At 41.5% G+C, this 27,803-nt stretch overlaps 1 protein-coding gene across 1 annotated transcript; it reads right to left on the reverse strand.

Annotated features, from left to right (window-relative positions):
* Positions 1-2,111: 2,111 nt before the first annotated feature.
* BPNT2 (3'(2'), 5'-bisphosphate nucleotidase 2) lies at positions 2,112-27,521 on the reverse strand. Its single transcript, XM_052787569.1, has 5 exons — positions 26,954-27,521; positions 13,706-13,865; positions 12,666-12,761; positions 9,549-9,710; positions 2,112-8,082 (listed from the first exon to the last, which is right to left on the reverse strand). Exons 1-5 carry the CDS (start codon positions 27,338-27,340, stop codon positions 7,811-7,813), a joined length of 1,077 nt encoding a protein of 358 aa, XP_052643529.1. The 5' UTR covers positions 27,341-27,521; the 3' UTR covers positions 2,112-7,810.
* Between the last annotated feature and the right edge of the window lie 282 nt (positions 27,522-27,803).

A 27,803-nucleotide genomic window follows, 5' to 3' on the forward strand; every position in this document is an offset into this window, starting at 1 on the left:
AATTATTTTAGCTTGCATTTATAAATAGCATATGGACAACATGACCACCTGAAAGAAGAAAATGAAAAGGAGGAAGAGCTGATCCAACAGAAAAAAGGGAGCCATAAATTGGGTTTATGTTGTTGGGGAGCAGGATGCCACTGCAGGCTGTTTAGTTTTTGTACAGTGTTACGCCTGTTACCTATCACACTGCTCTGAACAAGAAAACGTGCAAAAATGCTGGCCCAGGGCAGGTTCTGTGGCTCAGGCAAAGCTGAGCCCTGGTGAGAGGTGAGGCGGGAGGCTGCTGCTGGGACCAGTGTTAGTGGCTAGCGGGTGTCTTCTCCAGGTCCAAGCACGGGTCAAGTCTTTGGTGTGATACCAGTGTAACACGGCAGCACTCAGAGCCTGAAGAAGCACTGCAAGCAACCCAGCTCTTACGCCCTACTGCAGCGATAGGTCAAGTGGGAGAAGTGCAAGCTTGAGAGCCTCATGTAAATGGCTGACAGCACAGAGTAGGCATTAGCCTACAGTTCAATCCTTCAGGCCTCCCAAAAGATACAATCATTTTTAAAAAGCCAGCTACCAACTGTTAATATATTTACTCAACTTCTGCAATTTCCTTTGTTGTCCAAGTGTCACCATACTTGTGCTTTTGCCCTTCGCGTGCCTTACCACAACCCACAGTAAAGTGCAATTTTGATGTTTTCCTAACCAGTGTACTTGAAAAGACAGTATTTTCAGTGCAGCAAAGTACCCAAACTGGTGTAGAAATGAGCTACTCTGGCAATTAGTCACATGAAACAGCAACTAGACACAAGCTGTGCTTTCCTCAGACAAGCCTGCCACTTGGGCTGTCCAGGTTGCTGCACAGACAGTGTCATCAAAGGCAGTTGGGAAAATGTCAATGTCACTGGTAAACACAAATATCCATTTTCACACACACATACTTTGCAAGGTGGGAAGAATCCCTGCTCCTCTGGGTTGTTCCTTCCACAAAAAGCTCTTCAGAGCATCGCAAAAGACGCTTGTGTCTCCAAATTACTGCCAAATACTCCACACCGATTATCTGGTTAGATCACATATGATCAACAAAGGTTTTCAAAACATCCATGTACAGCTCCTGTGGCATGTATTGCCTATGTCCATACAAGTCAGTTATACAGTCCAGAACGATCCTGGACTCTACAGGTCACCGGTCAGTACTACAGCATGATCCTCAGCATGTGTTTGGCCTAAGCAAACCAGCTCTGTCCCAAACAATCTCCCAGTTCAGTAGTCTGCACGATCCTGGGACGCTTGTCAGTGAGCAGTCCACATGCAGCCACCCTGTTTTGGAGTCTGAAAGTGTTCAGTAGTATGTACAATGAGCGTTAGTGCTAGAGCACAATTTTAGGCACACTAAAACGTAGCTTTTTTTAAATACTGACTGGACCATGCTGGCACAGAGGCTGCTTGGCAATTTTGGCTCATACCTGGGGAAAGATGAGAATCAACAAAGCACGCCAAGGCCACCATTGCCAGGATGATACACGACTTCATTGTACATCCAGTCTTGCACATATTGGTAGGGGTGATAACCACCGTATTTGAAGCTGCACCCAAGAACAGCCCAACATGCCATATTGATGTGGGACATTAAAGCATCTTTCAACTTATTCTATGGTTTCACTTAAGAGTAGCACATTATTAGAAAAAAGGCTAGTAATGGTACAGTTACTACTCTATTACTACTATTCTCATGGAAACAAGAGACTCAAGCAGAATGAAGTAACATAATTAGGAAGAGTCCTGGAGATGCTGTTGGAAGGAAAACTTCAGATCCAAGGAACAATACTATATAGGGAATTTCTAAGCACTCATTTTTCATCACACGAATCCCGCAAATTTCACAATAAAACACACATATGAAAGCAAAAACAGTGGAGATCTTGAATTACATTTATCATGAACTTGGCTGGACCTGTCAATAACCATAATCCATCAGGCAGAAAGTCATGCACACACAATGATCATAGCACAGCTGAAGCAGCCTGACATGCATTACTGGAAAAAAAAAAAAATCTGGTGCACATAGAAACATAAATACTCAACAGAAAGACAAGATATAGGAAAACACCATCACAGACCAGTATTTTTAGAGAGTTTATTTATAGAATTGTTATTTCAATTTGGCACACAACTGGAAAATGCTAATACAATTTGGTGGGACAACAGGAAAAATGCCAGAGTGCTGCTGGTCCTTTGGGGAGAAAGAAGAAATGTGAATTACAAATAAGGATCAATCAGGGTTGAAAACAATATTATCTGAAAGTGAGCTCTATCAGCAGTAGACCATAAAAAAAACCCTGACTTAGAACCTTGAGACACTGGGGTGATGTTTCCAAGTTCTCTAGTAACGTAGGTTGAAGCCGCCAGAGGCGAGTTTAACACAACCCAGATTGTTTGCTCTGTTGGCAGAAGCCGACCTCTTCGGAACTTAGCTGAATTTACTGTTCATGTTTTATCTGGCTTGCTTCTGCTCACATTGAATTCAGTGGGAATGCCGCTACTGACTTCAGCAAAATCAGGTCTTTCACAGAGGGCCAATGGAGCCTCTTTCATAAGCAACAAAGCTCTGCACCCAGAGGGACAGAAATGCCATGAGATTGTAACATTACACTGAAAAGCTGTTTCCTTCTCCTCCTTTTTAAGACCGTTTAACTTCTCCTTAGTCCATTTGTATCTTTTCTGCATGGCCAGTACCACCAATCTCATGAAGCTCTCTTCAAGATGCCTTTATTTTGTTGGCATCTATCTCACTTTTGGTAGGATCAGCACCTTAGACCTTGGTCCCAAAGATTAACAGCCTGAGGATAAACCGGATAGTTTGCTGCTGTGGCTTTCTTGTTCTGGGAGTATTTGCACCTCTGATCTCTCATTTTTTTTGTCCATATGGACTAAGAAAGGAGCAAGAATCAGAAAGGAACAGAAAAATGAAGAACAGCAAAGAGGGAAAAGTGGATGCTAATTGCTGGCTCCAGAGGGAGCTTTGGAAGGAAGTTGGATGAGCACTTCTAAACCACTCTCAGAAGAGCTGAAAGCTGGTGTGGCATCTGAAAACCACGAAGTATAAGGCTTCAGCAGTTTCTCGATACAACCCATGAGTGGCACAACCTGCTTGTAGGGTGGGAAGACATTCGCAGCAGGTGCTAGCACTTCATTATAAGAGCTGCCATACAGAAGGTGTGGTTCAAAAGTCAAGCAATCTTTAAGTTCTCAGTTACCACAGTCTTGTCTCAGCAAGTTACATTACAGTGAAGGGGATATAGCGCAGTTTTATCATTGAGGAGAGCAGGTCAGAAGACAGACTATGAATGATATTTTGGCAAAGTCAAATCTGCAATTGTTTGTGTGAAAGGGCCTAGGTCTCTACAACAAAGCACTGAAAAAAGGCTCAGCATGAATGGCCTGACAGGAAGCCATCCATCCAGGCTCTCCTGGGTTAGAGGCAGTCTCTCCCACCCTCATCATGCTTGGGCTTAAAATCACGCAGGCATTTACCTGTGGTCCATTAAATCTTAACTGTATGGTTATCTAACCTCTGAAGGACAAGAGAAATAAAACTATCAATGTAATTTAAATCAAGAAATGGAAATAAGTGTTCTCCGATACAATTTCTCCAGCAGAGTCATCTGCTTCTTTCCTCTCCACTTCTCTAGTTTACTTTAGAAAAGAGATCCACAAAGGTGTTGGGCATAACTGGGGACACAGTAGCCTACAAAAGCAGTTTTGCCATCAGAGAAACTGCAGCTGGAACAACATCTATGAGACAACAAAGCAGCCAGCCTCAGCTGGCATAACAGACAAGGCCCAGCACAACACTCAGTCATTTCTCATTCCACTGCTCTGTGGCATGTGGACTTGTTTTACACTATTACACCACGAGTATACAGTATTGCACTGCTGTTGTTGAACTCCAACAGATAAGAGGATGCCACAAAGATGCTGGGGTACATTTGTTTATAAACAAAAAAGTAGAGATGAACCCCAGTCCTGACTCCCCTCCATGCCCCTGAACTCCAACCACTGGCCATTTAAAAAAAAAATCTCTTCTCACACCTAAAGCCACTTAGAATATCTGTCCACTCTAATGACCATGAAGTAAAAGCAAATATATGAAACAATATCCCTAGATGACTTTGCAGATTCACCTATATGGTTAATTCACTATCTGAGTAAGCCATCTCTGCTAAATATTTTCATTATTACTACTACGTGCCCTGTAAATCAGAACAAACAGCTCTTTTATAAAACTCCATCTATAAAAGTCTGGCAAATAGGTTAAACTCAAAACCAGTTAAGTACAATATTCAACCCTTTTATTTCTGTGTCCTTTTATTTCTAAAACGTTCATTCAAGGAATGAAAGTTAGGACTCTTGGTACAGTATGAGGTATCATCTATGCTACCATCCACTCTTTTTAGCAGAATGAAAAGAGAAAATACATACGGCTTTAGAATAATTTCACTTGCAATTACCTTAATCATAATAGCCACTCAAAAAATCCACCATTGGAAAACCAATGCTAAAATAATACATTCTCTTACTTCCCTTGTTTGGAGCTAGAATGATACCATGATTTTTTTTTAATTAAAATTTTTAGAAAAGACATACTTTGTAGGACCCACCTACAACATGCAATTGTTTTAAGTAGCATCCCTAAAACCAGTATGACAGTTTAATGTGGAAAAGACTACAATGTAAAGAACAATGTTCTAGCCCAGTAGTGAGACATAGACATGGGTACAGTATGATTTCCTACCACTCTAGGCATAAGCTTAAGTCACATCCACACAGCTGAGACCAAACAAGTATTTAAACCAGAATAGCAAAATGTTTTTTGTAAGTGCAGTGTGAACATAGTCAAAGAAATAGGATATACTGAGTGTTAACACTATACAAACAAATATCAAAGTGCACTGGCACATGTGCACTAAGCAAGCACTTTTGAATACTTGCTGGTCTGCATAAGAGTTGCATTTATTGTAAAATGACATCAGAAACTGCTATTCACCAGGTGTTTACCTATTCTCATATCAAAGAAGTTCCTCTTTAAACTAGACTGGGAGACTCCAAGCACCACCATGGGCCTCAGCTGTGGGAAAGCTGCATGAGCTCAGGCTCATGCCTGAGAAGTACCAGAAGTAATTAACTGGGCACCTCACTCTCACCTTTTCTTCATTTTCACAAGAAGGGAGCTTGGGCCAATAAGGGTCCACTGCGAATGGTACTGAACACTGTAATCCATTGCAACAAAGCAATTTAGGATATAAATGGCTCTAAACAAGCATGTCTTCCTAATGGCAGACTAGGTATTTTAGCCAGCATACAGGAAGAAGGAAAGGAGGACTGAAGCCCTTCTTTGTACCTTATCTTCCTAAGGAAAAATAATTTAGGCAACTACTTCTGTTTACTGCTCTATATCTTCAACTAAGATGCAAGTAAGCCCTTGTACAATATGTAACATCTTATTTTTCATTTCTCATACAGAAGCTAAGTCTGATCACAGCTTATGCAAGGAAGTGATAGAATCATACCCAAAATAAAAGCAGTCACATTTTCACAAGCTAAGTTTAAACGATTTCAACCTGAATCTAAACCCACAACCTGCCACAGACTGTCTTAATTGCCTAGTTAAATATTGTGCATTCAACCTCTGTGACACAATTAGGTTTTTATACTAGGCTAACTATGGCTATTTCTCATACTTAAATTTTAATCCGTGTTCTTTAACTAATAAACAGAAGAGCTGCTTTTTTTATTAGGCCTTAAGTAATTTAAATCAGCCTGAAGGAAAAAAAGCTGCAGTCTTCTTGTAAAATATTACTAAAGCCTTGATAAATATCTGGATTTTTATTCTTCACTGAGGTTTGGAAGCTCAAGAAGTTTTTCAAAATAGATCAGACCCTTTTTAAAGAGGGTATATTCACTTATTAGTCATAGCATATAGTAGTTTATTACATTTAAAAATTGGAAGTTAAGTTGCTTTGTGTATTATCTACATGTGTAAAAGCTATTTTCAAACAGCAGCAATAGCATCAATTTTGGAAAAACAGTTCTTTCGGAAAACTACCCGTACCAAAAGGCTAGTAAGACTAAGCTTCAGTCTACTTTGCCAGTAAGGTTACAAAATAAAAGTCTGTATGTGTAGTTATGCAACATGTGAGGACATCTTTTGGAAATGTGAAAATTAGCTACAAGTTAAAAGAGGTATCTAGACATGCTCCACTACTTACGTAAGGAGAAAAACCCCTTTTTAATCAGAACAGCAGTATGATGAAAGAAGTTAAAATGAAAGTAATTAAGAATTTGGTTTAAACAGCCTAAGCTTATACTGAATAAACTTTGAACAGAAAACATCTGTATTAACTAAGAACTTTAGCTTTCTTGAGGAGAGATGGGAAACTTATCTACTGATAATTCAAACAGGTACATTTTACCCTTCAGAGGGATGCAGAGAACAATACAGATGGTTACATTTTTGCAGATAGAAGTCCACATATTTTAGAGATGCAACAAACTGTCATTTGATATCAAAGGGCCCATGTTCTGTTCTGCGTATGCTGGATTGACAAAGAACATTTTTCAGTAAGGTTTTGCAGACCGTGCTGTACTTCAAGTGCCACATGTTCTTCAAACTTGCTTAAACAGATTCAAGTTTAAATGGTCTCTCTCTATGTAAATTTCCACAAACCAAGTAACTGCAAGCTGTTAGGGATGGCTCAAGAGCTTTCTGCAGAAAAGAGTGCGCCTTAATCTAAAAAGACAGAAAGTAGTTTCTGGCGTTGTAGAAAAATTGCTGGTTTGTATGTCATGTTGCAAATGGAAACAACCAATCAACTTACTATATCTGTTAAACTCATTCCATATGACTCTATCCAATGGAAAAAGAAACAAACAGAAAACCAGGTACTGAAGGAAGAGGCTGTTTCTATAGGCACAAATACGAAATGATGAGCAAGTCCTACATTAGAGAAAAATCTAGCATGCATCTTCAACACTGTACGCAGAAATCAAGGACAAGAAGTACCTGTTAAAAACTATACAAGGAAACATTGCCTTCTTTTAAAAAGGTATATGGAAATAATTACACTGATTAATAAAACACTGATATTCACAACCCATCTGAACTAAACTGGTTTACATCTTCAGGAAAAAAGTCAAAACAGTATAGAACATTTCTTTTTTTTTTTCCCTTAAAAAGCAGAAGGAATGCCACACTGTCAAAGATAAATTGCTGCTGCATATAAATTTGTGTCAACCTTCTTGTGCTTTCTGTTCAGGGGATACAGAACACAGGGTCATGTTTCCTGCTAAACTGTTTACAGAGTTATCAGATGCCTATACAAATCAACCTTTTTTCCTACCTAATTCATTATGGAGTAGCTACAACTACAGTAACAAGATGTAAAAGGTTCCAAGAAATTCCTGTGAGAACTACTTAGGTTATTTTATGAATAAATTTGGATTTTTCTTTAGTTCACCTACATTCACCAATATATACTGTATATGCACCTTGAGTATAAGAACTGCATAAAAACAGTCTGGAAAAAAAAAACCCAATGTGGAAACTGAGGTGTGAGGCAGTCAGTCCCCTTTCTACTTCTGATTATTATTTTATTCTTTTTTAAATACCACCACTGAAGAAACCCAATGCACTATATAGTCCCCAAACCCACACCAAACTGCTTTGCTGTGCATCTTTCCCAGCAGGTTTTCACACCTGCTTCTTCAGACAGAGCATTCAGAGGCTACAAAAGCACAACTTGTACTTCTCCATCAGTCAAGTTTATTTGTGTGATGTTTTTTCCAGATCTGGAAGTTTTTCAATTAGTGCTTTATGGTTCATGTTGATACTGGCTATAAGTCCTCCCTCATTGCCATCTGAGCCAGTGTAACTGATTTCTTCACCAGTTAGGGTAGTCATATGGCCACCCAATGCTCTCAACACTGCATTTCCAGCACATATGTCCCACTTCTTAATGTAGGTGACATGGATATACACATCAGCTTCTTCTTGATTCTTTTCAGCAACGTCAAGGAGGGCCAACACTTTATAACCTAGAAGAAACAGGCAGAAGTTAAAAAAAAAAAAAAAAAATTTAAACCAAGTTTTCCTGTTCCTCATAAAGGATAAATCTAATAGTAAGTGTTAACATGCACATACAAGATTTAGGAAAGTGATGTCATTAATTACATCATGCCATCTAGTATAATGGCAGAAGCACCAATAAACTTTGTCTGCCCTTTAACCTGTAGAGAAAATTTGAAAAAGGAACACCCCCCCACACACCCCCAACAAGATTTTTCCACTGCACCCCATTTAAAACCCTGGGTATTTGAGACACATTATTTTTAGACAGCCTTTACCAATATGCTATAGACTTACCTAGAGACACATTAAAAGAACAAGACCAGAAACTCAAATACAGTTTTGCTCTTAATGTTCACTCACTTATTTCTCAATCTCTGTATTATGCTGAAGTCAACCTTTTTCTTCCTGGATTTTTATTACAATAGAAGGAAGATGCATATACCGCTCAGCTCAGGGCATTCCTCTTTATCATACATTATGCAGTACAAAGTCATTGCTCAAAATAGTATTCTTTCTTTTATGGAATTTTTTCAATTTTTCAACTGTTCAACCAAAATCCTTGTTTCATTAAACTGTTCCTTTCTTTATCTTCTTACACAGAGTCAAGCCCTGGAGAAGATCTGCTATAATCAGTTACACTTTCACTTCCTTTATCATAAGAAAACTCATTTAGATTTATTGTCAAGAACCTATGCAACATCTTCTTGACTAAACAATCCGTAAGGGAGCTCTAGCTTCCCGTATTAAAGACATAGAATAATACATTTCTGTAAAATTCAAATTTTGCATGGCTTTTCTGAGACTTTGAAACAGCTATTGCTTCACACTAGTGTCTCACATATTCCCATTCTGTCAGCAACACACACAAGGATATTGTGTAAGCTTACAAAAGCTAAGCTAAAACGTCTTTGGACTGAACATGAGGCAGATAAAAATAGCCTTCAGTGACACTAGTTTTCTCTTTTGACATAAATGCAAGACATAGTACCAAGCTTTAATGGCTTTTTCTCAAAAAAAAAAAAAAATTGTTTAATGAAACATACTACTAGCTAACTAAGAACCAACAGATTCTCTTCCATGATTCCGTATGTGGTCACAAACCCCTTTTTCCTCCACAGAGGCACCAGTGCCTTCAATGAATGCACATCAGTGTGTTCAATGAAAGGACCACAAGAACATTGCTGGCCTAGGCTTAGGTTCACTAACATACTAACTTGTGAATAGCTTGAAGCCTGAACTAAGTTTGCATGTAGGTTTCTATATACAGGAAAAAACTGTGTCCCATTGTCAAGTGCTTGCTTTTAGGGATGTGAAGGACAAAGTTAAGAGGAAAAAGAAGAGATGCCACAGTTATATCCTTTTGTCTAATAACAGCTATCCCCTTAAATCATTCGGAAGCAATAAAATGGATAGGATGCTTAAGGAACCAAACCTGCTCCACCAGCGGGGATTATCACAGTCTTATTTCCAAATGTCTGCCGTGCAACCTGCTCAACTTTTCCTGCATGGGAGCGGGATACAATAATCCTTGGAGTTTTCTCATTGTAGGAGGAACGAGCTTTTATGTTTGACCCACCATCCACCATTGCCCAGGCTACAAGAAAAACACAAATTCTGCTAAGATTTACAAAGACAATCTCTGTTAAGTGTAAAGATAAAAGGATACTTATCTGAGAAAATGGAATTGATGCCTCTGGCTTAATTTCCCTCCCTATTGTAAAAGAGAGTTAGGGTTGACAAAAGGAAGGGGTGCATGCCCACATGTGCACACAAGTGGAAGAGAAAGAGAAACAGCACCCACACAAACACACACTTTTGTGCTTATGGCATTATCCCATGCCTAACTATTCTTGTGTGATACTTCCAAAAAACAGAGTAAGAGGGAAAAATCCCAAGTAGGAATATTTGGAACTTACAATTGGAAAGCCACCGAAGTTAAAAGGATGGCTCTGGGTCACAAATAGATCCAGTATTTCCTCAAACAAACTTTTTTTAAGAACAAAAAGCCCCACTATCCTTCAAAGCAGGTAGCAAGGAAGGAAATAGCTCGGGAGGATAGTAATACTAAGGAAAATATTTGATGGTGTGTTTCAGAGGACTGGATTTAGAATACACAGCCTCCCACTTGTTTCATCATGAAGTTCAAAGCCAAGCTTGGTAGGTGGCATCCCCTAACCATTAATTTGACATTTACTTAGCAGACTAACCAGCAATTTCATCTCAGTAGAGGGCCAGATTGTATGGCAACAGACTGAGTTATGTGTAATAACAATGCCGACTGCCCTTTACTGCTTTGTATTTGTGTGGTAGTATTAGGAACAATCCTACTCGCAACATATTGTTATTTCCAGCTTGGGAAATGAATACTGTTCACATAGAATGACAGACTTCATTGCATCTCATCTGATGCCATGTCTGAGCATTTCACACTTTACTATCACTAAAGGAGATAAATTTTCAAAATTATAGTCCTAAAAAAACATTTCTTCAGGTAGAGGTTGATAGTTAGAAAAATGTTCCAATAACCCCAAGATTCTCAAAGCATATTGGAATATAGCACACACTTAAATGACTGGAAATTAAGCTCATATTTAAAGACAGTAAAATATTTAGCACAAAATATTGAGCATTCAGTGGGCAAAAAAAGAGAACAAATAGGAAATACATTTATTCAGAATTAGTTTCTGTGCCAGAGCTACTGCATAACTTCACGACTCTAGAGGTCAGTATTGCCTAAAGGAAAACGAGAACAGAAATTCTTGTTTCAAATATATAGTAAGACAATGTATTGGGTTTGTGTGGCAAGGTTTTAGTAGTGGGGGGGCTACAGGGGTGGCTTCTGTGAGGAGCTGCTAGAAGCTTCCCCTATGTCTGACAGAGCCAATGCCAGCCGGCTCCATGATGGACCCACCGCTGGCCAAGGCCGAGCCCATCAGCAATGGGATAACATATTTAAGAAGGAGGGAAAAAAGTTGCTGTGCAAGAGAAACTGCAGCCAGAGAGAAGAGCGAGAACATGTGAGAGGAACAACCCTGCAGACCCCCAGGTCAGTGGAGAAGGAGGGGGAGGAGGTGCTCCAGGCACCAGAGCAGAGATTCCCCTGCAGCCCATAGGGAAGACCATGGTGAGGCAGGCTGTCCCCCTGCAGCCCATGGAGGTCCACGGTGGAGCAGATATCCACCTGCAGCCTGGGGAGGACCTCACGCCAGAGCAGGGGGGTGATGCCCGAAGGAGGCTGTGACCCCATGGGAAGCCCACGCTGGAAAAGGCTCCTGGCAGGACCTGCGGACCTGTGGAGAGGGGAGCCCACACTGGAGCAGGTTTTCTGGCAGGACTTGTGACCCCGCGGGGGTCCCACGCTGGAGCAGTGTGCTCCTGAAGGACTGCACCCCGTGGAAGGGACCCATGCTGGAGCAGTTCGTGAAGAACTGTAGCCTGTGGGAAGGACCCACATTGGAGAAGTTCATGGAGGACTGTCTCCCATGGGAGGGACCCCACGCTGGAGCAGGGGAAGAGTGTGAGGAGTCCTGCCCCTCAGGAGGATGAAGTGGCAGAGACAACGTGTGATGAACTGACCATAAACCCCATTCCCTGTCCCCCTGCGCCACTAGGGGGGAGTTAGGTAGAGAATTCAGGAGTGAAGCTGTGCCCAGGAAGAAGGGAGGGGTGGGGGGAAGGTGTTTTGAGATTTGGTTTTATTTCTCATTACCCTACTCTGGTTGACTGGCAATAAATTAAGTTAATTTTCCCCAAGTTGAGTCTGTTTTGCCCGTGATGGTAACTGAGTTATCTCTCCCTGTCCTTATCTTGACCCACGAGCCTTTTGTTATATTTTCTCTCCCCTGTCCAGCTGAGGAGGGGGAAGTGATAAAGCGGCTTTGGTGGGCACCTGGCACCCAGCCAGGGTCAACCCACCACAGACATGAATACTAAAACTACTTTGAAGCTTTCAGAAGTGCATACACATTGCCAAACTTGCAGCTATGCTCACCGATACGTTATTAATACTAAAGAATTAATTAGTTCACGGTTGTGGCATTAAAATCATGTCAGATAGTCAATGAGGCTATGCTAGAAAGTCTTGCTTGTTACACACAAACAGTTGCCACTAAGATCTTTCATCAATCTTTGTTATTCACACTGAATAAACAGCAGCTTCTGGGTATAATATCACGGACCCAAGTTCTTCTGCTGAATGAGCAAAGTGCTCTTCTGCTAAAGACTAATAGCACACGTAAGACTGGCCAGTACGTGTAGGTTTCACTTTGCTTTGCTATAAGCACTCCAACTGAAGGGATCTTAATTCTTAAACACATTTTCAGTTAGTTTGTTTTAAATGCATCATTTTTATGTTAAACAAGGGCACCATTTTCCTTTGTGGTTTTACAGCACAGAACACATCTGCAGCTCTAATTCTGAGGTCTGCAGCAGCGCTCTTTTGCCCCAAGTACTATTTTCTCATTTATACCTACAGATGTTCTCTTAAACATCAAATTTTAATTAACAGTATGACTGAAGATGCTGGAAATATGTGAAGGCATAAAAATACCTGTATATGCTGAGAACGGCTTGTGTATCACTCCTATTACTGGTTTACCATTTACAGCCACGCAAACCATTGTCGTGACATACTGTCGAAGATCCTCTGTGGGCAAAATGAGAAAGTGAGCAAGTTTACAGCCAGATGCCAAGAACACAAAAAGAAAGCAGACCTGACATTATAGAAAAGTCATTCTTTGAAGACTAGTCTATATTCTGCCTCTTACAATTATGTAACTTTATTGTATGTTCAAAAAACCTTGGCAGTTTTCAAACAACTTTAAAGACTTCAGTTTTCCAGCAATTTTTCCTGTTCAGTAGATGTAACCTATCCTATCAGGTCTAATGTTAACAGCTGTGTCTTATGCAGCATGTATTTTCATGGAAGTCTGTGCCCCTATACTCTCCCTTCTCTGCCTCACCTCCTGTCCTCTATTGGTTCAAAGCTGATAATTCAAATACCAAAGAACATTCACCAGAAAAGGTGACTGTATCAATGGAATACTCACAAAAAAATCCCCATTCTTCTGTCTGTTCTTCAGTACTTATCAGCAAGAATTTTAGTTGGATTGCCTTGAACTGCTTATGTGACATCTTAAAACACTTGAAAAAGGGGAAGATTGAATTATGCATGCTTTTTTGAAAAACTATAACAATTTTTTTTATCAGGTTAAATAGAATATTTACTTAGTATTCCCTTTAAGTAAACAAACAAAATATTCTGAGATATTTAGTGTTGCCACAGTAATAACTTCGATAAAGGAATGTGTAAATCCAGCAAAATCCATAAATGACAGTTACCATTTATTTTAGCAATCGCTTACTTCCAAGGAACACCAAAGTAATTTCACAGTTGGAATATATAAAAGTAAACGCTGTGGTCTAATAACTATAGAGATTTCATGATGCAATTTTTTCAATTAAATCACACTAGCTTTGACATAACACACTTTAACAAGAGATGTCATTTTAAATACTTACTATTTTGTCTCCAGTATAAAAGGCAGACATCAGAATTACACACATGATTTGTCAACAAGAATCAGCTACCTGTGTATTCTTGTGTAGCATCTAACGGATCGATCCAGACAGTAACGCTTTCTGCTGGAACCTCTTTAGGCTGTATTTTTTGTTTTATGTCTTCAGGAATACTGCGATCCCAAGAGACTGTCTCCTGATCAGCTGTATCAACACGCTCTTCAGAGTTTATCTATGATAAGACAACAAAAGTAGTTGCATTAACTTATCAGATACAGTAACTGTGGTACTCAGAGAAATTACAGGTTTGCTCACATCTTCTCTTTCTCCCTTCACCTCCAGCTAAAAATGCACAAATTACTCATTTTTTAGCAACTCACAAGCTATTACCATCATGCCACAAGCAATGGAAAACCACAATCCAGAATTTTACTATGAACCACACCACAGCTGGACACTTTCTTTGGCTGCAACTCTTCCTACTGAACATTCTCACAGTATGAATCACAGCTTTTTTAAATCAAAAGTTAAATGCAGTTGCTTCAAAGACTACAAGCAGAACATTTGACTTTGCAGAGTCAAGTGGTATACAGATACAGCAGGGGTCTAATATTCCATTTATATACATCAGTAGATGCAGATTGAAATGTACAGATATTTTATCAACAAATATTTTGCAGACTATAGTATGACTTGGGGGAGTAGGAATCCTAGTATATACTCCTGCTTCCGGCATTGAGTTACAACTAGCAATTTAAGCAGCTCAACTGGATGTAACCATTACACAATTGCGAGATGAATGTTATTTTATAAACAAGTGAATAATATTCCTTACCTGTCTTTAGGGTAAGTTGGGCTAAGGACCTAAGAAGGCCCACGAAGAACATTTATAAGCAGAAGTCAAAGATCACATTTAAGCCTATTGTCACTGGCTGCCTAGCTTAATGAATTTTATTCTGGACCAGAGGGCATTTTAGTATGTCGAACAGAGTTTGGTCCAGTAGCGGAGCACACAGTCCCAGTCTGTTGAATGGAAGAACGTTCTGCAAAACCCAATACAATGTCATTGTGACTGCAGTAGCAAGGTATTTTTGGATCGCAAGAAATGCGGTTATCACAAAACACTGTATGTAATGATCTCTCATGTTACAAAACATGACAACCTGTCAGGAAGAACTGCTGGGGAAATATGGATCAATCTGTCTTAACCCATCCATACCAGCTTACTACCACTGCAAACGTGGTTTATAGGAGAGCTGTAATGCAACTGGACATAAGTAGTGCTAACAGAAATTCAGACAAATTCGTCCCATTTACTTTTAGCACCTTAGTTACAGTAGGAGACTAGTATTTCTATGCTCCTTCTACTGCCAATAAAAAGGAAATCATTGCTATGCCTTTCAAGCTTCAGCCTGTGTGAATGCTTCAGAAACACATCACTCCACTAATTACTCAGTAGGACAATGATGCTTATGGCTTAGATGTGTAGGTTATATGTCTGAAGTTGAGTTAACCAATCTGGACTTTTGGGACATTTAAGAATATTAGGAAAACCAGCTTTTTTATTCTTGCTAACTTTAAAGGTGGTTTCCTCTAATATAATTCTAAATGGATGCCAAACTGACGAGCTCTTGTGTCCAGTCAAGGCAAAATAGTAGGCACACATGGGGTACAACCTAGAACCACTGATTTCCCTTTACTTGCTACAGGTGGTGTCAACACTGCTAGCTCAGATTCAGCTTACTGCTAGAGCAGATAAATCCTCTCTAACTAAACCAACTTGTTATTACAGATGTTGTAGGCAAGCGACATTGAAAGACAATGAAAATAAAGAAACAATCTGACTACATTTGAACGTTACAGACTTTGTATCAGCAGGATTTTTACATAATTCACATCATGACAAGAAAAGACATCGCACACCTCAACTGTAACATTATTAGCAAAGGGTTAAGGGCCATCTCTCCAAGAGAATTCAAAAAAAGAAAGCAAGCAGAACTGCAGCAACTCCAGCCATACATCATAGCTGTCTTCTCACGTAAAACCAGTATTTGAAGCATTGTGTGCCAAACACAGAGTCCTTGAAGTTGCCGTGACATTTACAAATTAAACATCTGTCACTATACAAGAAACCTGACGATTGTGTTTTCCCCTAGGGAAAACAGTCCTGCAAAGTCAAGATGACTAGTCCCACAGACTTGGCAGCCTCAACACAGCCCCTGGGCAGTTTAAGTTCCACTACAGCATATTACTGTAAAAAAAAAAAACCAAACATTTCCTCAACAGAAGAAAGAGGCCTCCAAAAGTTAAAGGGTTGGAACCAATCCTCAAAAGGAAGAATATCTTGTTAAACCTGTTGTTACAGTACACTAATATTAAAAGACTGAAACTATCTGAAAGGTATTGTTTTCAGAGAAAGACCTCCTAGTAGTTCAGCTTTTGTAGAGGTGGCCATGACACTGCAGTATTTATAATGCTTCTGAGGAGTCTCTCTCAACAGCCACAATTTGTCTGCCAGTAAAAAAAAAAAGGCGGGGGGGTGCGGCGGGGGCAATAGCGATCAGGTTGCAGAGCCATCTGGAGAAAATAAAAATAAAAAAAAAAAAAAATCAACTGGGTCACTAGTTTTCCATTCATATCACCATTTACTCTGTAGCCTTGGCTGAATACTCCACGAATTATAGTCCAAGTAGAAATTCATAGTTATTCCACCACACGCAGTTATTAAATTTATTTATTGTTAGGAAGCTAAAGCTACATTATACGTTTTGCCAGACATAGCTGCCTGAGAGAGGATCACCAACCCTTAACACTGGGAACTTATCTTGCCCCCCGCCCTTTATTTTTTTTTTAATGCATGAGAATATACCTGGAAAACATGCCTTTGTGTTAATACGATGTTCCCTTCCTACTTGTCATTCTCATTTGCTGGAAGCCTCCAGAGGCCATGACCTTACATTTCAAGCTCTTCTGAAGCGATATGGGTATGTAGTTGACTGCATTCCCAAGTCTTCACTCAGAAATTAGGAGCAGCTATGGTAGAAAGACAATCACAACACCAAATGTTTCAGACAACAGAGCTTGTTCCAGCAAGACACTCCGAGTCAAACTGCTACATTAATGTAAATAATTATAAAGTCTGCATGTTTGCTATCATATATATAACTTTGCCTACTCCTGAGAGTCAGATTTAGATAGCAACCCATCATGCAAGAACTTGAGGCAGCAAGCAGAAGACAGAAGTAAATAGTTATTTGGGGTTAGCCAAGTAACAGCTGTAAGCTGTAAAAGCCTGTCTCAGGAAGCTCAGTAAGCTGCCCACCGACAGAGTTTAACTACATTTAAGCAATCTTCCCCAGTCATGCTTGAAGGGAAAGCCCTCCTCACAAAGAGCTGCATCAAACACAGAGATTTAATAAAATACATGTAAATAGGTGAATGGACTACTACTGAAAGGTCAACAAAAAAATTATTTCATAATAAAGGCAGTCTGGCTGCATCTCGCCAGCACAGAGCTTCTTCAAAACGAGTCTGAGAGGTGCAGGAATCCCACAACAGACGAGGGATGCTGCTCGCGGCAGCCAGCAGCAGAGGTCCAACAGCAACATCGGGATCAGCACGTGGTGTGCCTTCCGAAACACCCAGGTGTCCCCAGCCTTCGGAAGCCCCTTGCACCCTCTCCTCTGGCACGCTGGTGATTGGAATACAGATCTGCTCAGAGACACGGGAAGCAACTCAGGAGTGTACTACAAACCCGTGTGGATAAACGCAGTGCTCTGAACAAACAGCCAACAGTCCCGACCACGTAAAGACTTCAGGGAACCTCACAGTGGCTCATTGTCCTGTGCTGGGCTACTCTCTACCAGCACTTCGTGATGTCTATGTGGCAGATCATCACCCAACAAAACTGCTTGAATACTAGGTAGCTGTCTGTGGTGAGGTGAACAAACTCAGGCTTTTCCTGGTTTGAAAGAGTAGGACACAGCTGTAGTTTTGGTTTTGAATTCACCCATTAAAGATAAATTAAACTGAAAACATATATGCTAAAAAAATTAAATAGAAGTTTCTGTTCAAATACATAAATTATTTAAAAGAAAAATAAACATCAGTACATGAAAATGCAATGCTTTTCTTAGTGTTTGGTGGGATGTGAATTTTATTTGAATTTATTACTCCCCCTCCTTCCCCACATCCTTATTCATCCCAATACTCATTTTGTATTTTAATATGCAAACAAACCAGTATCTTGAAAAAAGATGAGGTAGAACAGCTCTTTATTCCCGAGTGTCAATATCCTCATCTGATAATTAAGTCCCCTCAAATCCAAATCTCAGTACTGTTTTATTAAAACAGAAAACAAAACAAGAGCAACACAAATACTATCCCACCTGTATTATAAAGAAGAAATACTAATTAAGCTATCAAGGTAAAAACAAAACAAAAACACCCCACAGTTTAGGTAACAACAAAAGACACTATTCACTAGTCCGAATATGAATATAAGAATATTCCACGTATTACATTTCAAGAACGGAGACTGGAACAGGTTGCCCAGAGATATGGTAGATGCCCCATCCCTAGGAACATTCAAGGTCAGGTTGGATGGGGCTCTGAGAAACCTAATCTAGTTGAAGACCTTCCTGCTCATTGCAGGGCAGTTGGACTAGATGACCTTGAAAGGTCCCTCCCAACCCAAACTATTCCATGATTCTATGATTCAATGAATAAGTCTATTGATTTGAATGAGACCATGAAAATGGAAAGCCTGGAGGCCCAGACAAAATAGCGTGCACAGGGGAACGCTAGTACAACATTAATAGACGTTTGACTTTGTTCTTCTGTTTTGTTAGGGCACTAACTCTGCATGACCTACACAGCCACTTCACCGGTGATTATGCAATGTAAGCATTATGCATACCCAAGATTCAAACTTAACTTTGCCATTTGCATTCACATGACAGGAGATGGAGGAACGGAGCAGAGGGACAGAAGTAAATAAGTAAATGCAAACATTTACAAACAATAAAACAACAATGATTCTGATACCTTCTTACTGGCTGACTGTCCTGGTCTCAGCTGGGATAGAGTTAACTGTCTTCCTAGTAGCTGGTACAGTGCTATGTTTTGAGTTCAGTATGAGAAGAATGTTGATAACACATTGATTTTTTCAGCTGTTGCTAAGTAGTGTTTAGACTAAGTCAAGGATTTTTCAGCTTCTCATGCCCAGCCAGCGAGAAATCGGGAGGGACACAAGAAGTTGGGAGGGGACACAAGCAGGACATCTGACCCAAACTGGTCAACTGGGTATTCCATACCATGTGACGTCCCATCTAGTATAGAAACTGGGGGGATTGGGGGGATCGCTGCTCAGGGAGTAACTGGGCGTCAATCGGCAGGTAGCGAGCAATTGCACTGTGCATCACTTGTGTATTCCAATCCTTTTATTATTGCTGTTGTCATTTTATTAGTGTTACCATTATCATTATTAGTTTCTTCTTTTCTATTCTATTAAACCGTTCTTATCTCAACCCATGAGTTTTACTTCTCTTCCCGATTTTCTCCCCCATCCCACTGGGTGGGGGGGGAGTGAGTGAGCAGCTGCGTGGTGCTTAGTTGCTGGCTGGGGTTAAACCATGACACTGACTGAGATATGTCCCCTGTCACTATATGCATCCTCTGGACTAATGTCCAGAGAAACCAGCACTTTGAAAGGCATACTGACCTACTAGATGTCTGCACGGGACTGAACTTGATTTGCTGTTATTTGACTGTGCTTCAGAGATGTCACAACTCAGGGGAGAGCACTTCAACCAGCAGCCTTTGGGCTTTCCCCCGCTTATGGGCCAAGCCTCACACCTCACCCCTCCAACCACTGCTGTCGTGCTTCACCAAAAAGCAACATGCCCTTATGCCCACTACACTACAAGTCAGACTGTTTTACCTCCATTTGCTCAGCTTCTCTGGTTTTTCCCTCAAATATATCAGAGGTGAAAGCTGTCTCATCTTCTCACAGCATCTGTACGTACACAAATTGTGTGAAGGAATCAGATGCCAAAACCTCTGAACGTAAACACCCACTTGACAAGTCACGATGTATAAACATGCACAACAGGAGAGCACTCTCCAGGAGAGCAAGAAGCAGTCAAAGCACTGTATTTCCAATAACCAAGGAAAGTATTTAACTTATCCTGGTTATGAAACAGGGCTCCAGAATCTGCTACAGAAGGAAGGACTTGCATTCACACCAAGACTTAGCTCACCAGCAGCCAGGACCACTCATGATCCCTCCAACTTTTGAATTCTGGGGCAGTGAGTAGCAGCTTTCACTATGAATGAAAGCTGCTTCCTGAAAGCTTATGTTACTTGACACTGAAAAGAACGCAAACTCGGAAATCAAAATATCACTTCTTTTTTAAGTTTAAAGTGCCTTTAAGCTTTAAACAGTTTGAATAGTAGCCTTGCCAGCATAGTAAAAAATTCTAGTTTTATTCAATACACTGACATTTTTAAAGCCAGCTGCTTCCTTTTGAAAGGGTTCTTTTCCTCCTTAGATTACCTCAACCTATTAGAAAGGAAAAATGAGCTTTTACAGGTGACCTTCATGCCTTTCAAAAAGTTTCCCCTTGCTAGGGTCCAGTTTACAGAGAGTTTTAGCAAGGTAGATCCTGTTAGGAAAGGATAGAGAGGACCTTGCTGAACCACATGGTTCAGCTTGTTAAAAGGTAATAAAGTTTAATAAAAATATAAAGTATATTTGTATATAAATGTGGAAGGTATAAAAATAGACTAATATATAAAATAATAAAAGGTATAAAAAACGCTGGTCTCATGTTGTCATTCATTTGAAATGAAAACAACAAATACTTCTATAATAATGCCACGAAACAGATAAAGGAGGCACGCATTTTTTTCAAGGCACAGAAGTCCAGGCAGAGAGAAGTTTTCCTCTACCATCAACTACATCTTCATTTATTTTAATAAGAAGTCGTCACTTCATGCAGGAACAAGATTACTGGATGTGCAAAGAAGAATATGGACAAACCTAAATGTCAAAAAGCTCAATTAGTACTTATCAAAACTCATTACGTGGTTTGGTCATTAAGACAGCAGGAAGCAGAGTGAAACAAACAGGTTTTCACAAATGGTAAAGACGTATCAGATGACAACTCTGCTTCTACTGACTTAAGACAAATAGAAGTTAGTGAAAACAACAAAAATGCAACAGAGGGAATCAGCACGGATCACAGAATTCAAAGTTTCCTCCAGTAATCTGTAGAAACAACTAGAATTTAAAGCCAGTAAAAGTAATAAAGCCACTCGCTCACACATGTTGTTTCAGTAGATGGCAAAATTCTGTTACAGTTATATACAGATGCAAGTCTAGCAAAGAGAAAGGGATGACTAGTTTGTCACCAGAGTTGCAACACTACTTTTCATTTTAAAAAAACATCCAAATAAGGCCAGATTAGAAGTCTACCAATACAATAAATAACACTGAGAAAACTTTCGCTGTTTGTGAGTGGTTACACTACTAAGAAACTCAAACCTCCAGATGCTCAGCTGACAGATGAAACACCCCCGGGATACACACAAGCCAAATGGACTACTTGTCATTACATCTGAAAGATCATCACAGACCTCATTACCATAAAGTTACAGGCTTTAATTTCATTTTATGTAGAGAGAGACAGCATAAGTCATCTAGCATCAGTTCAAACCCATGTTAAGAGATGCATCTCCAGACAACATCTATTACCAAGATAGCCAATTAACATTCACACTTCTTGCTTTACTTAGAAACCTGTTGGCAGTTGCTAAGATCATTTGGGTCAGAAGAACGGTAATTTTGTTAAAAACCCCAAGACCTGAGGATGCCATTCTCACAACATGAAGAGACAAATAAATTACTGAACTTATTCAGCAAAGCACTGAAATCCTTCTGAAGTTTAAGCAGCATTTTGGTTTTTAAACCTACTTCTTTAACATATCTATCTTTCCCACAGAATCAGCATCAGATGCACAGCTTGCCATCTCAGATGAAATTCCAGTTTTCTAAGTATGATAGCTGGCACTGTAGTCAGAAGCCTGTAAACAGCAGGTTTAAACCTCACAAGTAGTTCAGGTAGCTTGATTTAAAAAAAAAAAAAAAAAAAAAAAAAAAAAAGGAGTGCTTGGAGACATTAATCTTCAAACAGTGGAATTCATTTAGAGGAAAATCTCGCTAAAAGTTAAACTGACATGTTCTTAAATTTCCATTTCAAACAGTGACACCCAATTCCAGCATTATCATGCAGAAACTTGAAATGAGGTATTTATCATCCATCTTCACTGGGTAGAAGAACATTCAGATTCAGGGCAGTGGCAAGACTGCGTGCTGGTTTAGGCTGGGATTAGAGTTAATTTTCTTCACGGTAGCTAGTATGGGGCTCTGTTTTGGATTTGTGCTGAAAACAGTGTTGATAACTCAGGGATGTTTTCATCCCTGCTGATCAGTGCTTACACAGCATCAAGGCCTTTTCTGCTTCTCACCCCACCCCACCAGCGAGGAGGCTGGGGGGGCACGAGAAGTTGGGAGGGGACACAGCTGGGACAGCTGACCCCAACTGACCCAAGGGATATTCCAGACCATATGATGTCATGCTCAGCATGTAAAGCTGAGGGAAGAAGGAGGAAGGGGGGACATTTGGGGTGATGGCGTTTGTCTTCCCAAGTCACCATTAGGCGTGATGGAGCCCTGCTTTCCTGGAGATGGCTGAACACCTGCCTGCCCATGGGAAGTGGTAAATGAATGCCTTGTTTTGCTTTGCTTGCGTGTGCGGCTTTTGCTTTACTTATTAAACTGTCTTTATCTCAACCCACGAGTTTTCTCACTTTTCTGATTCTTTCCCCCATCTCACCGGGGGCTGAGTGAGCAAGCGGCTGTGTGGTCCTTAGTTGCTGGCTGAGGTTAAACCACAACAGACTGATAAAAAGATTCTTGAAGAGAGACTAGGATTTACACTAGAAAGCAAGACATATAGCTGGTCCAACTATAGAACATAAATCAATGCACTGGTCAAAATTAAGCCCAAACAGCTGAAAATGAGAGTATAGGGCAGAATTCATTCTGGCAAATAAGACTGAAGTCTACATCCTGCGAAAATAACGCTAGTATAGTGTAGAAGCAAAATAGCAGAATTGTGTGGGTCACTTTAAGATTGGCTTTTTGATAGTCAGAGGACATAGGGAATGTGGCCAAAGTGCTTGTTTAAGAATCACATCTTCCTCTGTCAATCACTCCTGCCTTTGTGAGCAAGTAGGGCTGCTCCTTCAGATGTGCTGACACAGGCTGTTGGTAGGGCCATAATGTGAAATGAACCAGGGTATTATTCCTAAATAACCTTTATTTTACATTTTTACCTTGGATACATTCAGGTATCAAGTTCCTGACACTGACCCCTGGACAAGCAGAGTTAGAAAAATGGAAGACTCTGATGCATGGCTCTGAGAAAGAAGCTCTTTTATGAGGTAATGCTGCTGAAACCCCTGTATAATGAGATCATCTCTTCAAACTGAGAAGCTCTTTTGGGCAGAACATACCAGTGTTTCTGTCCAGTCTCAACTGGATTTGGAAACACTGCCTCCCCAGTCCCCTCTCCCTCCAGCAGCAGGCCTGGCTTGAGCATCTCCTTAATCCCCTCACCTGATTCCCACCTCAGTCTTTCTTATCACACCACCACTGTGCTAGCACAACGAATAAATGGGGCTGCATGGAGAACCAACCAGAAAAGCAGTGAAGTAACCCAGAAAAGATAAATAAGATAAAGAAAAAAATGAAAAGGAGCAGAGGGGATGATTATAGCTGGATCAGAGCTTTAACTCATTCTCAGCATGACAAACAAATAGACAAAGACAACACATTGGTAGTGCAGGAGCAGTAAACACCTCAAGCCTGTAACTGCAGTTGAGGACTTGATTATCAAGAGAAACCACTGCATATATCTTAGCATTAAATGTATTTTAAAAATCAACTGCACAAACATACTTCATAGAAGATGCATGCAAATATTCATTGATGGATGTTGAGTGCAATCAGACAACACTGTGTAATACTTGAGTTAGAAATAACTGACTTGCCCCTTCCTCCCTTATCTTTCTCACATCTATTTCTAAGGGATATAACAACAATACTCAACACCACTCAATTTACTACACAGTGATAAAACAGAATGAATCTCCTCCTCTTCGGTCTTACCTAACCTAGCTGTGAGAAGTCTTGAACTGACACAAATGCATCTATTTATATCAAATAGAGCAGGTGATGTAAGCAGTGGAGTTCCTCTTCCTCTGTAGAGATAATACCTTTACTTAAAAGAACAGACAAAGGCAAAACATTTCTATGGGTTTTTTTTTTTTCCTCTCTTCCACCCCTCAGATTTTGAAAGTGTTTTTATAAGTCACAACTGTAAGGAGTATAAGACTCTTTCCAGATTTATTTCAGCTTCCACAAATGAGAAGCCTAACTCTTCCATCTTCTCTTAATAATCACACCTTAAGAGAAGATCTGCTTCAGACAGACTGTTTGCATGCTTTCCCTTATTATGCCCAGCAGCACAATACAGGGAATCCAAGGCTTCTCACTGATTTAACTTTATTTCTGTCAAATTACTTTCCCCCCGGTTATTTTTAAACATTGGAAAGCCACAGCTATTCTTAGAGGACAATTAATGGATCATTTCCTTTGCGTTATAGGCATATTTTGGCACCCAGTTTTTGTGCTGGTTTGTTTTTCCCCTGGCTGCAGGATTTGGCACCACTTTAAATGTTGAGGTACCCCTGCTAGGCTCAAGGACTCCATGATGTGAGTAAATCAGCATTTTGCATAAATTTACTCTTCGAATTCTTTCAGTTTTTGTTTGACAGTTTTTGTTAGCTGCATCTTCTCTAGCAAGAGGAGAAGAGGGGTTTTATTTTACTTCAATGTTTTTTATTCTGGGGTGTCACTCTGTACACAGGGATAAGGCTACAGATATAAAGTACGATGCCTCTTACAAGATGCAGCTTTATAATGCATCACATAAAGGTGTCTCGGGAAATCCTCTATAATCCTCGTATTCACATCAAAACTACGGTAGATCTGTTCTATGAAACAGCAGCAGTTTTAGATGTGTTGTGCTGAAGGTACACATGAAGGATTTGCAGATTGAGATGAGACCTTGTCTTCACACCTGAAAATTGTATAGTGCCACATGCATATAGTAAACCAAAAGTTTTTATTTTGGTTTGGACAAATGTTTATGAATACATCTTCATCATAGTATAGACTTTAAGAGACACCATCTCTTATCAGTATATACAGCTTAGTGGGTATTTTTTAAACGCTGCATGAGATAAGCTGTTATTATCCAGATCATGTACTCAGAATACTAAATATCCCAGAGCTGATCTGTCAGATTGAGTAACTCTAGATCAGCTGAAAGATTTGTCAAATAAACTCTTCCTAGTCATCCTCAGTGCTCAACCTCAGTCAATCTAAGGGGGGTGGGAGAGGGAGAAAAAGAAAAAAAAGAAAAAAGAAATATGCCTGATTTTTTTCTAGTTCCACAGATGTACACACCCATTTTTGTCTTCATACTGTGTTTGAGAACACATCTGCACTCTAGAAAGTACCAACTATTTTTTAAAGGCTAGCAGCACAAGCCGACCGTGGGGAAAATAAAAAGGAGCAGCGAAGTTCTTTAAAAGCAGATGTTCAAAGCTAACATGCTCTAAGAGGAAGACGCACAAGTCAGACTGTCACTGCTATGCACCCCAGGCACCAGAGCTTATGCATGTGACCACAGACACAGGACAGGCAACACAGTTCCCTGAGCTCTTCAAGCACAAACCGAACCCCCAGCCTTCTCTAGAAGCACAGACAACTCTTATATCTGAATTAATGAAGTCCCTCCATCCGTGGAAGGGGAGAAAGCGTACAGGTTTCAGGCAGCGATACAGGTAATGCCTCACTCCGTGAGGACACTGAATTGCAAAAGAGAACAAGGGACAATACTTTTTCTTCCTTTAATGTAGGGCCTGTGACCGACAATCCAGCAATCTTCAGAATATAACCTTCATAATCTTTCTGTAGAGGACGATTAATCACATAGCAAGTTTATTTCAAATATTGAAGAATTTGGTGTTTGCTTTAGATTTCATATTTAATAGGTTCTCTACAAACTTAAAAAAAACCCAAACAAACAAAACAAAAACAAACCCCAAAGAACTACACACCACACTGACGAACTTCCAAAACAGCCACTGAAAACTCACTGAGTAGTAACTAAACTTAAGCAAAAAATAAACTACACTACTTTTTTTCTCAACTTGTCCAGGAAAAGCATGCAATCACCACCTCTGAAACCCAAACTCAGGGTTTTCTATCCGTTTCAAATGACTGTAAAAAGCTAAAGAATTTAACATCAAGACACTGAAGAGACATTCCCATTTACTTAAGCGAAAGTGGAAACAAAGCCAACAAAACCCAAAAGGCCTCTAAAGTATAGTTCTGGTTTGGGTGCAACCTGAAGTGTTAGACCCAGATTTCAGAAGCGAGTGAGAGCAGGGAGGTGTGTACACATCTGAAAGAAAAGTAAACACATTTTGCCCACTTAGGCAGTGATCCACAGTGTGCCACAGCTGTTAGCTTATCTGCTGTCCCAAAGTCACAAGAGCTAAGAAGTCAGATACTGTAACACTATGTTCCTAAACCTCAAATCCTCAACCCCTTCTCCCCATTACCGGCTCTGCCTATTGCTTACGGCGGGAAGGATAATTAAGAAAATAACAGCATTACTAGTCTCAGCACCATAAACATCCGCAGAATTGGAGCTATGAAATAACCTTCATCCATAAGCAGAGAGCACATAATCCACGATGGTTAGACTCGGCGTTCCCCCCCCACACACACACCTCATGCCCGTATTACTTCAAACATACGGTTTCACCTCGCATGGCTTCGCTTACACATGATCCAACTCCTTCCCCTGCAACCCAACACCCACGGCAACAACTGTGAGGTGGCACCGCCACAAAATCATCAAGAGGGGAAGGAAAAATTGCAAAACTAGGGCAGTATTTCCCGTCGGCGGTTACAAAACGGGGAGGTGACACGTGTCCCCCCGCAAACGGCCGAGCCCCCGCGGCGCGGCAGCCCGGCGGTTCGCCTCAGGCCCTTACCCGGCCGGTAACGAGCAGCCTAGTGCTGGAGCTCTGCACCGGGCGGGAGCGGCGGGTGGTGCCCGGCCCCGGGCCCGCTGCACACCCCGCTCCCCGCCTCACGGGCGGGAGCCCGGCACCCACCTGCACGGCGGGAAAGGCGCCCTTCAGCAGGTAGAACATCCTGCGGTTGGAGAGGAGGTCGCCACTCGTCAGCTGCTCCTCGGCCCCCTCCCGCGTCTTCCCCTTCGCCTTGGCGTTGAGGACGTTGCCCTCACGGACCCGCTTCACCTCCTCCCCGCCCCTGACGGCGGCCAGGACGGACACGGCCAGCAGCTCCCGCAGGTCCACGGCGCCGGCGAGCGCGGAGCCGCGGGGCGTCTCGGGCCCGCCGGCCGCCGGCTCGCTCAGCATGAAGAAGGCGAAGCGGCCGGCCAGGAAGCCGGAGTAGAGGTGGTAGAGGACGCCCAGCCCCAGCAGGCAGAACACGGCCATGCCGAGCGGCGAGAGGCGGATCCCCATGGGGGCCATGGCCGCGGGGCAGGAGGGCACGGCGGGGCGGGCAGGCAACGGTACCGGGCGCTCACCACAGCCCCATGGTGCCGCCGGGGCGCTCCGCTCCCTCTGCTGCTGGTGCGGCGGCGGAGCCGGCCCGGCTCCACGCTCCTCAGCGGGCCGGCTGGCAGGCAGCGCCGTCTGTATCCGGGTCAGGCGGAGGCGGGGCCCGCCGCTCGCACTGAGCATGTCCCGCCGCCCGCCGCACGCTCGGCGGGCAGGGTGATCCGGCGTTCCCCTTGTCTGCGGGTGTCCCGGCAGGAGGCCGGGGGATCTCTCCTGTTCCCTACCGCGGGCGTGCCTGATGGCGCACACTCTCCTTCGCCCGCTGGTTCTCCTGAAACGTGTGGTTTGGGGTGGAGGTTTTTTTGCTTCATCTGCTTCTAGGCAGCAGGTGCGTGAGGAGCACGCACCACTGGGCAGCGGCGGGGCCGAGGGA

Source organism: Harpia harpyja, chromosome 5 (assembly GCF_026419915.1).
Source record: "Harpia harpyja isolate bHarHar1 chromosome 5, bHarHar1 primary haplotype, whole genome shotgun sequence".
In the NCBI taxonomy this organism is placed as follows: domain Eukaryota; kingdom Metazoa; phylum Chordata; class Aves; order Accipitriformes; family Accipitridae; genus Harpia; species Harpia harpyja.

Excerpts from the sequence above, each read along its gene's own strand:
- BPNT2 (XM_052787569.1), bottom strand. The coding sequence starts at position 27,340 with ATGGCCCCCATGGGGATCCGCCTCTCGCCGCTCGGCATGGCCGTGTTC. Across the intron at positions 13,866-26,953 it reads GCGCCTTTCCCGCCGTGCAG|ATAAACTCTGAAGAGCGTGT; the intron begins GTGGGTGCCGGG and ends GTCTTATCATAG. Across the intron at positions 9,711-12,665 it reads GCCGTTCTCAGCATATACAG|CCTGGGCAATGGTGGATGGT; the intron begins GTATTTTTATGC and ends TTTTTCTTGTAG.